This window comes from Gouania willdenowi, chromosome 10, assembly GCF_900634775.1.
Source record: "Gouania willdenowi chromosome 10, fGouWil2.1, whole genome shotgun sequence".
Taxonomy (NCBI): Eukaryota; Metazoa; Chordata; class Actinopteri; order Blenniiformes; family Gobiesocidae; genus Gouania; species Gouania willdenowi.
Genome location: NC_041053.1, coordinates 27944957 through 27961218, shown reverse-complemented (window position 1 = coordinate 27961218; position 16262 = coordinate 27944957). Strand labels below are relative to the sequence as shown.

General features: G+C 38.1%; 2 protein-coding genes across 10 annotated transcripts in view; both read left to right on the top strand.

Moving 5' to 3' along the window:
* LOC114470866 (mitogen-activated protein kinase kinase kinase kinase 4) overlaps positions 1-3774 on the top strand; it is a 49526-nt gene extending 45752 nt beyond the window's left edge. For all 9 annotated transcript variants that reach the window (XM_028459216.1, XM_028459218.1, XM_028459215.1 and 6 more), the window contains one exon: positions 2736-3774. In XM_028459216.1, coding sequence (XP_028315017.1) covers positions 2736-2819 — 84 coding nt within the window. In that variant the 3' untranslated portion in view covers positions 2820-3774. The remainder of the gene's footprint in view (positions 1-2735) is intronic.
* Positions 3775-6460: 2686 nt separating this feature from the next.
* myot (myotilin) overlaps positions 6461-16262 on the top strand; it is a 31242-nt gene continuing 21440 nt past the window's right edge. The window contains exons 1-6 of the mRNA XM_028459004.1: positions 6461-6720; positions 11155-11194; positions 13314-13473; positions 13567-13626; positions 13985-14126; positions 14292-14315. Coding sequence (XP_028314805.1) covers positions 11187-11194; positions 13314-13473; positions 13567-13626; positions 13985-14126; positions 14292-14315 — 394 coding nt within the window. The 5' untranslated portion in view covers positions 6461-6720; positions 11155-11186. The remainder of the gene's footprint in view (positions 6721-11154; positions 11195-13313; positions 13474-13566; positions 13627-13984; positions 14127-14291; positions 14316-16262) is intronic.

Genomic DNA, 16262 nt, shown 5'->3' with positions numbered 1-16262 from the left:
GTTTCAGTGCATTTATACAGTTTCATACCTGAGCCACACCTTGTCATCCCACATTAGTTTACATTTCGATAATGAAATTAACTCTGCGTAAAAGAAGTTCGCTCAAGACTCTTTGCTGACCTCAGCGTGTGTCTGTCGTTACTTTCCCCATTGATATCATTTTCACTGGTGTTTATTTATCGGTTTGTTTGTCTTTTAGCAGGATTACAACAAAAGTACTTCATGGATTTTGGCAAAATTTTAACCAAAGATAGACCTTTACGCCAGGGGTCACCAACACAGTGCCCGCAGGCACCAGGTAGTAGAGGTTAGATCGGGCCCAAAAAATCCAGCCCGAACCGACCCGGGCCCGCGGACATAAAACCCGAGCCCAACCCATTAGCTTAAATTGTAAGCCCGAAGCAAACCCGATAGATTAGTAGCGCAGCACATGCACCGCAGCTCTGCCCAAAAGGTATCGTAATGACGTGACTCAAGCCGTTATCACAGTTTTACAGGCTTTAATGGAGGTCGTAGTAACGCCAAAAATAAACAATCAAACACACAAACAACCGTGTTACACCGTCATACACTCACACTACCGTGGGAACAGAATTGTTCACTTGCCTTTTCCCACCCTTTCCCCAGCCTCCTAGCCAATCAACACTCAGAACACATGTAAACAAAGACACACATTGGCAGAGAAAGCTGCACGTAACCATGATGCCTTCTAGGCCATGGGAAATCTCAACATCAGTTAACCACTGAATACACACAAGTGGAACATAACCAGAACATAGAACCCAGTCCATTACAGTATGCAGACCAGACCGGGCGCCCCGTGCGTGGATCGCAGACCTGACTGAAGCACGCAATCATATTTGTTCCCTGCACCACAGCAGCAAGTGAGGAATGAGCAAAATCAGTAAATACATTTCAGTGAATGTGACCGTTGAACAATAAAACGCAACACAACGCTGTCAACATCCCGTCCTACTACTGACAGAAATCACTGTAGAAATGATACCACAACATTATAGAAGTGTTTTTGTGTTTATTAAAAATAATATTAATGTAATAGAGATTTCAAAAAATCTTGAGACACGACCCTAACCTGACTCTAATGCACATAGACCATGTGAGGTGCCCTCAGGCACCAATGAGATCAATATAAAATCTGATTTACTTTCCAGGATTCATACTCACAAAGATATATAGTATATGAGATATGTAGTTTGTACTTAGTAGAGTTAAATACTGCTGATTAAGTTTTAGTATTAAATTAACCATCTTTAAATGTTTATTTTCACTGAAACATTGTGACAAATGTTTTTTGTGTATGTTATATATAATATGATGTTTATTATAAGACTTTTTTTAAAAAATGCAAAGAGCATTTTCAATGAAATTTTATGAAAATGAAACAATTGCTTAAATAAGGAGAAATAAAGTGTTTTATGTTGCAACCTCATTTCCTACCTTTTTAAGTTACTGCTCTAGCCTTCCTTATTATATTATACCCTCTAATTAAAGTGAAACCGTGAAAATGTAGTAATTAAGAAGTGCTTTTCTAACTGGTAGCCCTTCAAACAATACCTGAAATAGCTCACAGTTTTAGAAAGGTTGGTGACCCCTGTCTTGGAAGATTTCATTACATTTAGGATCAATATACTGATTCTGGATTAGTTTCAAAAATCAAAAAGTACCTCTCTAATCATTGGCACAATTTCAAAAATTCATATCTCCGTTTGTAGTCGACTGTTACGAAATATAATTCCGTTATGTCGGTTTAGATCCTCAATTACGCCCACCAAGTTTCAATCAGATCGGATCTGGATTTCACATTTCATCGTAATTTTTCAAAAATAATTCAGGTTCAAATGACTGATATTTGGACCAAATGTATCATTGATGATAGAAATGTCTTCCAAGCCTTTAAGGTGTGAATGATCATGGTACCATGATCAGGATCACTGGTTCAGATAGCTGTCAATACCTGGCAAAGAGGATATTTGGTGCTTGGTGGAGGTTAATGCACTCTGAGTGCTCTTGTTGTTAATCAAAATATCTAGAGGAACTGAATTGGGTGCAATCACCACCATCTGTTCATCCTCAGTAAAACCAGCCAATTTTTGATTGTGTCAACACAGCAATATCTCTACACAGAACTAATATACTAAAATTATGTTGAACAAGACTGTTGTCTTTTACCCAAAAAGTGCTCAGCGTGTTAATTTAGGCTTTAACTGCTGAAGCAAATGTTCACTAATGACAAATGTGGATATTTTAAAGAGTAATTAAACCTTGAGGGTTTGGTTGATATAGGCTGGAAATTTAAAAAAATCCCTTGATTGTGGGCGGAGCTCTTGGAGCAGTTTAGACACGCACAGTCTATTCAATAAAATCTCCAAAGAACAATCTGTGCTATGCTAACTAGCGACTCAATACTCACTATACCTCTCTATTCACAATTCTCTCACTCCAACGTACACACCACAGGTTGTAGAGTCAACAGGTGCTAGCTTTTATAGGAGGGGCGGGGCTAACAGCGGGGGTTCATGACATAAGAAGCCACCAAAACATCACAAACCACCATTGTATCAGAATTTGGTTGTAATAGCTGGGTTTCAGCCCATAGAGGAGAATGTCAAATTGAAATACTAGGTTTTGGGGTTTATTAGTCTTTAATGAAGAAAATATGTTTGTAATCTTTTTTTAAATGCTTATAGTTTCTAACCCAATTATTTTTTTCTCAGATATTCTTTGCGTCTGTGCAGTCGGGTGGGAGCAGTCAGATATACTTCATGACTCTGGGCCAGAACTCCTTGTTCAACTGGTAGCAACTGGAGCTCCTACCTCTGGGATGATTTGGAAATTACTCAATAACTGCATTGCATTACTTGTTTTTTTTCATGTTGACGCCTGTCGACTGTTCACAGATTTTTTTTTTACCATTTATTCGTCCATCTTGTCTGGCTTCAAAATGCTGCCAGAACCAATGTGTGAGATAGTCACGAGGAGATTGATACTTGAAGATATCACTGAATCTGGATCACTGTAGTCTCAGCTCTCTGAAGAACAAAAAGGAAGGAACCAACTCCAAACCTCCCCGTCTCTGAGACTAAACACGTTTGGAAAAGTTCGGCCAACTCTCTCACATGTTTTAATGGTGGATTCAGGATGAATTCCTGGGTGATTTTCATGTAAAGGAGTCACTTGATTTCAACTGTGTCAATGTTCTCTGGCTCTTCGTATCTTGTTAACATTTCCCTCCCTAGTTTCTCACTGTCCTTACCAGCGTTCCTTTTCCCAATAATTCAGGGATTACGAGTGTTTTATTTTGTCTATAATACAATATCACATTAGAATGCCTCACAAACAGAGATATTTAGCACTTGCAGTTCATTGATAAAAGACTATTAATGCTTTTATGTATCCATAAATCAATATTGTACAGGTTATGATGTGAATATTTTTGTATATTGCTTTTAAATGTTTTTAGAATGACAAGCCATTTGTGAGTGTGTGTTGGCGCATGTTTGTGGGTGTGTATAGTTTTCTGAATGTAAAAGTTTATTCTATGCACATTGTTTTCTACGGTTTCTCAGATATGCTATGGAATCACTCATATGAAAGAAGAACTGACATCTCATTCATATTTGTCATATATCCTTTTGAAATGAATTGATAATGAATTAAAGGTAAAGTTTTCTTAAAGCTGATATCCGGAGTTTCTGAGAAATGTCTCGATGTCCCGCCCTCAACAGCTCCACTTCCTCTGCCAATCTACCAGAAGCCACGCCTCTACTTTTCTGCATTCGCATCGCGGAACATAACAAGGTTGCATCGGGTTGCATTGATATAGGTCTATGGGTCAGGTAAGAGCCAAAATCATATTTACCTGTTTGCTGTTGTGACGTGTGGCCTTGTTTCCGTCCACAGTTCCGCATTCACTTTGATTGACAGTCTCAAAAACACAAAGTCGAAGCCTATTGGCTGGGCGCACTCGGCAATCGTTTCCATTTATATAGGGGTCTATAGGATGACGGAGGGTCTTATATACATTAATGTTTATGAATGACCACCAGCAGTAGACCATAGTAAAAGACTAGTTTGGGATTTTTATGAATTTCAAAAGAATCATACATAAACAGATTTCTCAGAAACTCCGTATATCAGCTTTAATGTAATTTAGAAAAAGAAAAAGTTAAGCTAAAATGATTTGCTCTAAGAAGATTTAATGTAACAAACCAGATTTTTTTTTTTAATTTTGTTTTTGCAATCTTTTTTTTATTAATTGACATTCAATATGTTTTAATGCAGGAATCCAAAGAATCTCTAAAATGTTCAATTTTCCAAGAGTGTGGGGACAACATTTAATTTTATGAAGTTGACCCTAAAAACTATGAAACTCATTCAATATGTCGATGATGTCCCGAAAAAAAATCCTACAAATGCAATAGGAACAGAAAATGTTGGCGCCTACCATGAAATGTGAATTTGTCATTTAACTTTAATACCATCCATATATTTGTGTAAGCTCCGTTTAGATTCTGAAGCCGCGTATTTTATAACATTGTATTTTCTCGTAAATTTGAGGTTTGCTGAAATTGCACTCACTGTAATATGTCTCTTTAACTCACTGATATAAAGACATTTTGCAGCTGGTTATGTCCTGAAAGAATGTCTTTGAATATTTCTTTCAGGAATAGTCCACATTGCTGAACACTGAACACACTAGTTCTGGCTAGCTTGAGCAACAGTTGCTAGCTAACATGGGCTAGCATTACCACTGATAAAGGTAATTAATTTAAAAAATGTGAAAGATTGTTAATGCTTTTAGTGAGCTTTTATTTTTGTTGGCTAATCTTTAGCTAAGCTTTAATATACCAAAAGTCCTGAATGGAAAAATGGTTAGCACTGTATGTAAACACGAATGACTGAAACATCGCGCATTTAATGTTCTTAGTTTTGAAAGTTAATTCCAGCTCGGATTCCACTCACATGTCCAAGGTAAGCTTATCCTTTCTTTGTGGGGACATGCTTACCCTTGTGGGGACCAAGCCACAGTAACAGTGCCCTCTGGCTATGAAGCGGGGACACCAGCCATGTATAAACATACGCTGTAGTTTGCTAAGTCACTTTCTTCTCCTTCTCTGCTCTTCTAACGACAGGAATAGTGCATTGTAATGTGACAATCATTTGTTTTCTCCAACCACTGCATAGCATTGTGTCACAAACACATCAGATCAGCGATAAGAGGCAATATAACAGGTTCGCCAATGCGCCAGACTACAAGAGCGGAGTACCCTTCCGCATGAACAAATAGTGCATACATTACAGAGCACGTTCACTATGGAGGCGCAGCACCGGCAGCAGAAAAGTTCTGTATTTGGTTTTACCGGTAGCCATCACGCCTTCGCTAGCGAGAAAAACACTGGCGGACCTTCAGAAAAGTTTTCATCAGGTTGGGGGTGGAGTTACCACTGGAGGGGAGGGTATTTTGACTTGTGACATCACAAATCTGGAAAATTTGAAACGGAGCAATTTTCTCTGTGTTGCAAGACTTAAAAAGACCACAAAAAAAAAACTGGATGAAGTTATTTCACATTTTGTGTGCCGGTGGACACTCAAGGTACCTCATTTGTGATTTAAAAAAAAAAAACTGCAAAAGTGGATTTTTCATATGTCCCCTTTTAAAGTTCAGTTTCAGCTTTGACTAAACATGACCACCACCACATGGTCGCTGAGATAGACCTTTTTTTTTTTTTTTTTTTTTTACTGCATTTTAGTTGGACTAGATTTATATTGCACAAAGTGAACGTATAGACATGACAAAAATATTAAAACTATTTAAAGTTTTCAGAAATTTCAGGCGACCCCATTTAAACTCCAGGTGAAACCACATGGGGTCCCGACCCCGAGGTTGAAAAACACTGATTTTGTGGCTCCTGAATGGATTTATTTCTATAGTTTTTATAATGTCTGGTCATCTCACCCCTTGGGTGGACCAAGACTTAGTCTGTATTTGTCAATTTTCCTCTCTCTCTCTCTCTCTCTCTCTCTCTCTCCTGTAGGGGTATGCAATGGCAAATACAAGCTTCTATTTTGGGTTTATACATTTTCGATCCGACTCCAGAGCAGTCTGTGCCTCACCACACATCACTGAAGACTCACTGACACCAGATGATGATGTCGTAGCTTCTGCCCTCCCCCTTTCTATATGAGGATGTTTCCCACTTTAGTCTCTACATAAACAAGACTATTTTCTATATTGATATTAATGTTACCATTAAGAAAAGGCTTTGCAGTTGTTTGAGTTTAACTTGTGTCGTAAATACAAAGGTGTGAAAACCCTGTTGGAGCTAATCTGCGTTTCATGGTGGGCTCTGACTGAAGCTAGTGCTTGGTCATTGTTGATGAACAGCTTCTCTTCTCGTACCCCTCTAGCTGAACCCCACCCAACCCCAGCAGCCTCAGTTTGCTTCCTCACCCCATTCCAGCACCACCACAACCCACTTAGCACACGACATAGACAAGCAATGCCTCTAGTTGTGTATTTTTGTGTAGCTGTGTGTGTGCCAGCCTGTTCTGAAAGAAGATCTTTTAGTGTCCAAGCCATGACTGGCAGCCACACTCTCACTAAACAGATTGGCTTTTAGACTTTCACTGAACCAGTGGGAACAGTACATTGGTTGGTGGTGGTTTTCTGTGCTCGGCGTACTGGGAAAAGTTGGGCAGGTAAGGAGCCAGCTTTTGAAAACATGAATATGCTGAACATGCATTTTGGCCTGCTTCAAATTTAGGTTCAAACTCTGCATGTGACCACGTGTTGTGCTTACGGTTTAACACATTTAAAGGTTGCAATGTCTGACTATTGTGAAAATCATTTTAGATAGTGTTATCAAGTATTCTGCCCTCATTCAATGTTTGCGTAAAAAGTTGAAATTATTAGATAATCAAATAGTCTAATGGTATTGGGGACATTATGCTTCTATTCATTCAAGTTATTGATACATATGCAAATGCAGAGGTAATGAGCGAAATTTGTGTAATTTAGAGGAAAAAAAGTGTGTCAGTTATATAGCCTGCAGCAGGGTGAGGCAACAAGACGTATCACGTTGAGAGTGTGTGTGTGTGTGTGTGTGTGTGTGTGTGTGTGTGTGTGTGTGTGTGTGTGTGTGTGTGTGTGTGTGTGTGTGTGTGTGTGTGTGTGTGTGTGTGTGTGTGTGTGTGTGTGTTAAAAGACTTCTCACAGCACAAGCCACACATGCCTCCATGACGCGGCGTTTGGTCACTGATTGGTGAAGAGTAAGATCAGGTGACCCTGTGGGTGCTAAATTGGGCCACACACAGTCACAGGCAATTTAGGCTTGAAGGTTTAAGGGCTCGTCAAAGTGATGCAACTGAGAAATTCTAACAGCATTAATATGTTGTTTTTACATTTACAAAAATGTCATGGAAATGCTTTTTGTGGTTTCTTTTGTTTGATTTTTTTTTTTTTACAGGTTTTATTGTGTATTATTCTGTTGTCTTTTCCAGAGACTAACGTCATACAGGGTCAGTATATAGAGCATTGTAATGAATTTTCTTATCCACAAAAAGACCAATAAAAAACAGCAACCAAAATGTAGACTCAAAAATCATCAACGTTTCTTAAAGACCGATAAACAGGTTAAAAAACACCCTTCTACACATTCATACTCACATTCATATAGTATGAATGTAGTGTGTGAGTGAGTGTTGGAGAAGCCAATGGCGACCTATGGCAGCCTCGCTTCCGTCAGTCTGCCCCAGGGCAGCTGTGGCTACAATAGTAGCTTACCACCACTAAGTGTGAAGTGAAAGAATAATGCCTTAATTCTGTAAAGTGTCTATGATAAAGCGCTATATAAAATTGATGCATGTTACACATTCCTGTGTAACAGTGTGTCAAACCTGAAATAGTCAATAGTCAAGCCAATAAATATAATTCCATCCTGAAATACAAATGTTTCTTTGCCCTTTATTAGAGTAATGTGTTGATTTTCTCACCACACTGGATACTTTGTTATTAGAAAGTGTTTATTTGTACGGTTGCCATACGGACAACCCCCGGTGCTATTGGTATGTTTACCAAAGTACACGTACGTAGCGTCTTAGGGTTAGGTTTAGGTTATAAGCCTATATCGCAACAATTTTTAGGATTAAGGTTAGATTTACAGTTAGGTTTAGTTTTAGTTTACTTTACTTAAATTGGCCAAATAGGGTCGCTGCGTACAGATAGAATGTTGGTATATTGATATGGCAACCGTACGGATAGCCACTGCCGTGTTTTTAGGAAAGTACAGTAGCTTTAGCGTACTTGCTACGTTCTTGCTATTGTGCTTGTTCACTGTGCTCCTTTTTAATGTGTTTTATTGTCCTATACTGTAACTACTGTTCCACAGTGTGTTTAGTAGGTTAGATACAGGTAGCAAAATGTGACGGGGCTTAAACTAAGCAACTCTTTACTTTGTCATAAATTTAAAAGAAAAAGGAGACATTTACTCTAAATCAGGTTTCTCAACTCGTGAGTAAAAATGGGACCAATTTTCTCCATCCCATCACTCACCCTAATAACTAGCATTTTACTGTTGTTATTATCACAAACAAATATCTGTCTTCACCATTGACTACTCGGACAAAAAAAAGCTTATTCTCTTTTTTCGGTAAGTAGTTGTGTGATGAAATTCTGCTAACTGGAACTCAGAAAGACTTCCTTTAGTCTACTGAGTTGTCAAACAGAACTGTTGAGCAGCACAAACCGTTAATCATTAGCTACTGTACCTCCACCATGGAGGTAATATCGGTACTTTTTCCGTCGCTTATTTCTTTGTTTGTCTGTTAGCAGGAAAACATCAAAAGTGCTTAATAGACTTTACAAAGCTTAGATAGACTTAACGCCATGGAAGATTCCGTTAAAAAAGAATAGAAAACTAACAAAAAACAATCCCTATCTCTCATCATCACAAGTACAAAATTGAGGAACCAATCCAGCATTATATTGTAATTCTATAAAAAAAAAATTATATTGTTATCAATGGGGATATACATTTCTTCCAAGCCTTTAAAGTGTTAATGATCATGGTACCATGATCAGGATCACTGATCCAGATAACTGATACAATTATAGAATAGAGTAGAATCATTTTATTGTCATTGCACAAGTACAACTACATTGAAGTACACTTCAAAGATTCAAACCAAATAGACACAATCATCATAAAAAAACAACAACATAAGTTACGGTAAAAGTTTGTCGGACTAAAAATTGAATCAGTATAAAATTGAATCAGTATGAAAGTTTATCAGTATAAAAGTGCATGATATAGGTATAAAGTATCAGAAAAGAGACAAATCAAAAAAAGAGAGAGTATTTATTTTCCATATATTAGTAGTGATGCTGGTGTCTATGGTGTGTGTGTTTATTGTTTAGAGATTGGATGGCTTTGGGAAGAAACTGTTTATGTTTATCTGGCAAAGAGGAGATTTGCTGCTCATATTTATTAATTTAACTGTTGTTACTCAGCAATTTTGAAGTGTCAACTACTAGAGCGCCTTGTAAACTGCAATAAACAGCACCATCCTTTGATGGAACTATAAAGGTGAGAGCACTTGTTATTCCTGTTCCTGTGTATTGGTCTCCATCTGCCTGTGTGAATACAGCTACTGTATGTACATGTACAGTATGTGCTTGGATTGTTTGTAGCTGTGGCTGCTGGTGTAACACTTTTATTTAAACTCCCACACTTACACCTGTTTGGAGTGGTAACCGGATAGCACGAGCAGATAAACTCACGGATTTAGCACATAATGCCTCTGTTGTTTTATCTTAAGCTACAATCATCTCAGCCACTGCTGTGATCCTCATATTGAACAAGTGAGGAGCAGTTGATCTTGGTCTCTTTGAGCCGTTCCTATAATGGAAACGCAGAGATTTATCTGTGGTCAGAGAGGCTGAGCTGTTGTTGGAGAGGTAGCAAAGTTTAATTTAGCCTGGAAACCTGAAGCGGAGCCTCTTCCGTCAGCTCTTTCTCTGAGCCAAAGACAGAGTGTGGCAGCCTGAGAGTCTTTTCAGTATAATTAGTGAAAGAGTTCACATATCTTTAATTAGCTGAAATAGCTGTTCCAGAGGCCATTTAAAGCAGCATTATTAGAAACGAACGGTCTGGCCATGCAATTTTGCAGACGTCTAAACAAGCCAAAGATATAAGATCAAGATAATAGTTTTGTCCTCAGGTCTGAAGTTAAATTTATCCAATAGATTAAACAGGGCTAATCAAGTATAGTATAAATATCTGAAGAAGCCTTTTAGATGAGATATAGAACATGTTTATCAAAACGCTGAGTTTAGTTACCTCAACTAAGCTACCACAATCAACATGAGTCCTCACAGACATGTCCGAAAAATAGCTTAATATATTGTACTTATATTATAACAATTGTATTAACACTTTATTGGGCCAGTCAATTACAAAAACAAAACATCAGAGACAACTACTTTTAAAATGTTATGAAATTCAAATGTGACAAATCAAAGTCTTTAAATCATTTTAAATACTTCAGACCTTAGGGCAGTTTTCTCAACCTACTGTGGGGTTGGCAGCCCACGTGAGGTCACTTGGAATTACAATGGGGTCGCCTGAAATGTCTAGTAATTAGTTTGAAAAAAAACTTTCAAATTTGATTCATTTTTTTTGATTTAATTTTTTTATCATTATAATTTATCAAATACACATCACACACAATACATATCAAATATCTGTATCTATGCTGTATCCTATACATTTCTCAAATATAAATCTAGTTAAACTAAAATGCAGTATAAAAATATGGCGCACTTGTCACTTTGTGCACTAATCCTGGCCACTCAGTATTTGTAACACACTTTAATAAACATGGTCAGAAACTAATTATAGAAAGAGCTTGTATCTTAGGATAAATCTTTTCTGATTAGCGTATTTGGTCTTATATCACGCATTATCTGACACTAAAATCAATCACCTAAATTTGGTCTGGCGTGTAGTCTTACATCCTTCTGACTTTAACATTAAAGTCTTCAAAAAAAATTCATATGATCATATTGCTAACAGTTTGTGAAACAATAAGTGTCTGTAAATGTCCACGTGTTGATTTGTTTTGTTTTGTTTCTAGAGCTTACCGCTGCCTCCTGGAAGGCCTGAAGCATGGCACAGTAAGTCTGAGCTGAATACACACGTCCATCACACCTCTGAAGAAAACGTGCTAACTTTAGTGACTGCGCTGTTATAAAACAGAATATTACATGTTACATATTACATTTAGAAAAAATAAATGTCGTTTTTTTAAAGACAAAGGTGACTTAAGTGTGAGACACAATGTCTATGTGTGTGGGAATGATGACAGTGGTGCATCTTCATCTGTGAAAGGATGGTAAATGCAAACAGGAATGTAGACTGGACTCAATATGAGTCATCAGGAGGAAACACAAAAATAAGACCTTTTCCCATTAATGAGTTGGTGGTTGAGAAAAAAACTACCTGGAAAAAGATGTGCAAACAAATCATGCCAAAGCTAGAGTGTTTTAATGAGCTGCAGATGGGTTTCCTTGTCCTAAAACTGTCTTGCAATAGAAAATACACTCACACTTAATTAGATTTTCATAAATTGACAAAAACTGAGACTAAATCAGAATTTGTTACCAAAAATAACAGTGTCTGTTTGGCTCAATTTAAACATACAATAATTACATAACAGACCTTAAAATTACATTTCTGTACCGACAACACGTCTGACTGAAGCATGAAGGTCTTTGCATAAAGCCCTGGGGTGGACACTTAGGTCCTTTCTGTGTGGCGTTTGCATGTTCTCTCTGTGCTTGCATTGGTTTTCTCCATTTACTCCGGTTTCCTCTAGCATCCAAACACATGTATGTTAGGTTAAATGGAGTCTTTAGATTGGCTGTAAGAGTGACCCTGTCCAGGGTGTACCCAATGATGAGCCCCTTGAGAGTGACACTGAACAGGAATGAGTCAGAAGATGAATGAATGACTGTTAAAGACGTTTATCATTTCAATATTAAATGACTGAGTTTCCAATAATGTGAATGTGAATTTTACATGTACTGCTTATGCACAGAAATGGTATTGAAACATGGTAGCTTTCTCTTTCAGTTATCTGAATCAGACAATTGTGAACTAAACTCAAAATAAAATCTCAATTCAATGGTTTATCTGTGGGCTGTGCTGAAAAAACATGTGGCATCCAGATGTGGCCATGTTTTAAAAGATTGTCTATCTAGTATACCTTCAGCTTCATGTCTTTGTATGCCGGCAGGCAAATCTATATTTGCGTTAAAGAAGATTAAGTCAGACGGGATAACCAGTAGTCAAAATCAGGGCTTCTTCAAATTCTTCCAGCGCCCACATTAACCATTTGACCCCATTCAATGTATATCATTCAAGATATACATATACCTATATTTTTTGTTGTTTCATATTTCATGGTCATACCTAATTTTCTGGTTACAATTGATCGAGCATAAAGTTGTCATGATATTTATTCAATGTGCTGAACACATACTGCACGCATTGGTGGTTCTCTGGGATCAATTTGACCCCAAGTTGTTTTAGGTTTGTAGGACTGGTCTGTCTGTGTGTGACCATGTGTGACCTTACATCCCTGATGGTGGCGCTGCAGGAAAGGTCATATCATCACCACAACCAATAGGGTTTATATACTCTTGTGATCATTAATGTTGTCAGTAAATTTGAGAAGATTTGGATAAAAACTATTTAAGACAAATCAATTCTAATGAAAAGTGTTGGTTTGATGATGGCGCTAGAGAACAGGTCATCATTTCATTATTAAGAGGTTATTTATGTATTCAACAAATAAAGTACCTGACACAAAAACTTGGTCAATGATTTTCTGAAAATATTTTCTGGAGGCAAATATCCTTGGGGTGAGATTGACCCTAAGAGTAAACTGTGTTATATTTGAGGATACGAATAGGGTTAAGGTTAGGGTTGCAACTCTGTTGTTGTTTTTATCCACAACAGCTCCAAAATTTGTAAGACCACCCTCAAAAATGTATCCCATAGCTGATATAATATAGAAAGTGTCTATTTGTACGGTTACCGTACGAACAAGCCCCAGTGCTAATGGTACATTTACCAAAGTACACGTATGTAGCATCTTAGTGTTAGGTTTACGGTTAGGTTTAGTCTTAGTCACGTGAGACCAAACTGGCCAATGTGTACGGATAGAATGTCGGTATATTGATACGGCAACAGTACAGATAGCCACTGCCTATAATATATGGCACTCTTTAGGGTCCAGAAGGTGCAGAAGAAGACCAGCTCCATGTCACTGACCATCTCCTCTTCATCCTCTGTATCTTCCTCTCGTGAGCACTCCTGCTCCACCTCCTCATCCTTTCATGCTGAGAGACACTCAGGTCCAGTGCAGCCCACGTGTGTCAGTCCTCAGAGGGTAACTACAACCACACTGATATGCTGTTGTATATCAAAAGATGAATCTATACATTTAAATTGTACAGACAAAGTTCTTCCTTTGTGCGTCCAGAATGACAGTCCAATCTACAGTCAAGGTTCAGGGACTGGAGTCGCTCCTACTTTTGTGAAGGTAAGCAAACCTTCCACGTGTCACATTAATATTTGTTTTGCTCAGAAATGCTTACTTTCAGTTGTCTCTGAAACATTCCCTGATTTAAATTGTTTTCTTTTTCTTTACACTTCATCATCATGATCACCACAACGTTAATATTCATCCCTATCTTTATCCCTATTATCATTGCTTATATCATTCCAACTTTATCATCATGACTCAACCTTTGTCCTCATGATCTCCCCCTCAACTTTACCTTCATGCTCATTCTCTCTTTTTTTCTCATCTTAACTTCATTCTGAACTCTTTTCTCATCCCCATTGTCACCTCATCATCATCATCATCATCATCATCATCATCATCACTCCCATCCCAGTGCCTGCATGATGTGTCCACAGTGAAGGGTCAGCTGGTGGTTCTGGAATGCAGATTGAGGGGGACCCCGCCCCTGCAGGTCATGTGGTATCGAGAGGATGAACAGATTCTGGACTCTGATGATTTTAGGATATTACGTAAGAGTAAGTATTTATCCACACAGTGATCTGATGATGAACTGGTCACTTCATTGTAATCCACACCAGTGCTGCTAATTATCATTGTAAACTTCTTCAATTGGGAGAGATTTTCTTGTTGTTGTTGTTGTTGTTGTTATGATGCACTAAATCTCTTCCTCTTGCTCTCAGAAGCCAGTTCTGCTTCAGTACCAGGTGAGTGCTGCTTCTTGGTCGAATAATTTCAAACACAAAAAAAAACAAATACATGCCAGACTAGAGCATCTTTCACAGAGGTGTAAAGAGTAATAATATATCCTACTTAAGTAGAAGTACTGTTACTTGATCGAAATTGTACAAGTACAAGAAAGTAATATATAAAGTACTCAAGTACAAGTAAAAAGAAGCTCAATTAAATAGTACTCAAAGTAAAAGTTACTAGTTAATTTCAGATTCAGAATACTTTATTTGTCCTCAAGGGGCAATTCAGTTTCAGTTTCATCCCGACCAAGAAAAAATGAAAAAACAATCACATATCACATGGAGGAACAGGTACGGGAGTACTGGGGAGCAGCCACAGCAGGGCAGCACTCCATTTTAGATGAGAAATATGGAACAATGGGTAAGAAGAAGAGGTAAAAAAAGGCAAAACCAAATTAGGCCCTTATAGAGAGGAAAGAAGTTTGTGATCATGAAAAAACTCCTCAGCAAGCATTGCAGCAAAAATCAACAAACACAACGTTCATTTCAATACAACATCACGTTGGCACAGGGGATGTGTCTTAGGATGGGTAGTTCGCCGATCAGCCACAGGATGGCGCTGCCCTTACGGCTCGCCTCCTGCTGCCATCTGTAGGGAGGAAGGAGGGGTTGGAGCCAGAGGAGACGGTGACTAAAAGGGTTGTGTATGTAATGTAGGAGTGAGAGTCAGTGAGCCTGTTTTCTGAGACTTTGTCACAGACGTGGGACAGCGTTGCCGTAGAGATGACCTTGAGAGTTTGTTAGCCGAGCCAGACCCCAGGTGTTCATGGAAAGTGAGGGAAAGGTCAGAGTGTTGAATCAACATCCATCCATGAAAGAGTGTGGAGAAAAAACAGACCTTCACAACAAGTGGTTCATCTCAGTGGCTGAATGAGAAAAGAGAAGTTGTTTTCAGACAGGCTAGACACAACATTGACTGCAGCCCTATTGTTTCTGGTCATTCCAATAAACCAATAATGTGGCCATTTCCCTAGACACAAACTCTCCACTCTTCTTAAAGTTCACACGTTGGAATCCAACTGAGAGTTCTGAGAGTTCGGCCCCCTTTCCTCAGAATATACGGATTCTCCCATTGCCCGACCTCCTCGTTGAGAAATCTGACCAATAGCGTAGAAAGACAAGCTGATCAATTCCATGATTTAGATTTAAGATTGGGATGCAGATAGAGGCCCCTGTACATTAAGACCAGACGAAAACAAGACAAAGAGTAGCAAGCAGGGAAAAGGAGGGAGCGAAGGAAAAAGCGTCCGTCTCCTCTGAGATCATGCTTATTTTTGGTAATAAGTTTTGCCACGGTTCCCTTGCATACATTAAACATCTCATGTATAAACTTAAAAAGGAATAAAACAATAACAAAACATGCATTGCTGTCTAAAAAAGATTACACTTCTTGTAGTGTTGACCGACAGCATGTGTAGACATAGTAAAAATAAAAAAAATAAATAGGCTCTAAGTATAGCTTCATTTATGAACTTTAATAACTTCCATTCAATGGTTTTTTGGCGCTATGCATTATGCCTAATCTGATTGGTCGGCTACGATGTGATGCATTTGATTGTTGTCAGGTCATTTCATTTTTTGTAGTTTCCCAATGTCTGTTGATCATTTTAAAACAAAAAATGATACTTTACTCAGTAACGGTTGGGTGTAGAAATGTAACAAATGACTTTACTTCTTTTAAAACGTACTTAAGTACAAGTATAATTACTGATTGAGAAAAAAATACTCGAAAAAGTACAAGTACCATAACGTCAATTACAGTAACATCAGTACTTGTAATCTGTTATTTTCACCTCTGATTTTTCATTGAGTGTTTGTAAAGAATGATGGTTCAGTCATTCTGTTTAGCTTTCTGATGTAAGATGATTGTGGAGGAAATGAACAGAGATCTGTGTAGATGTA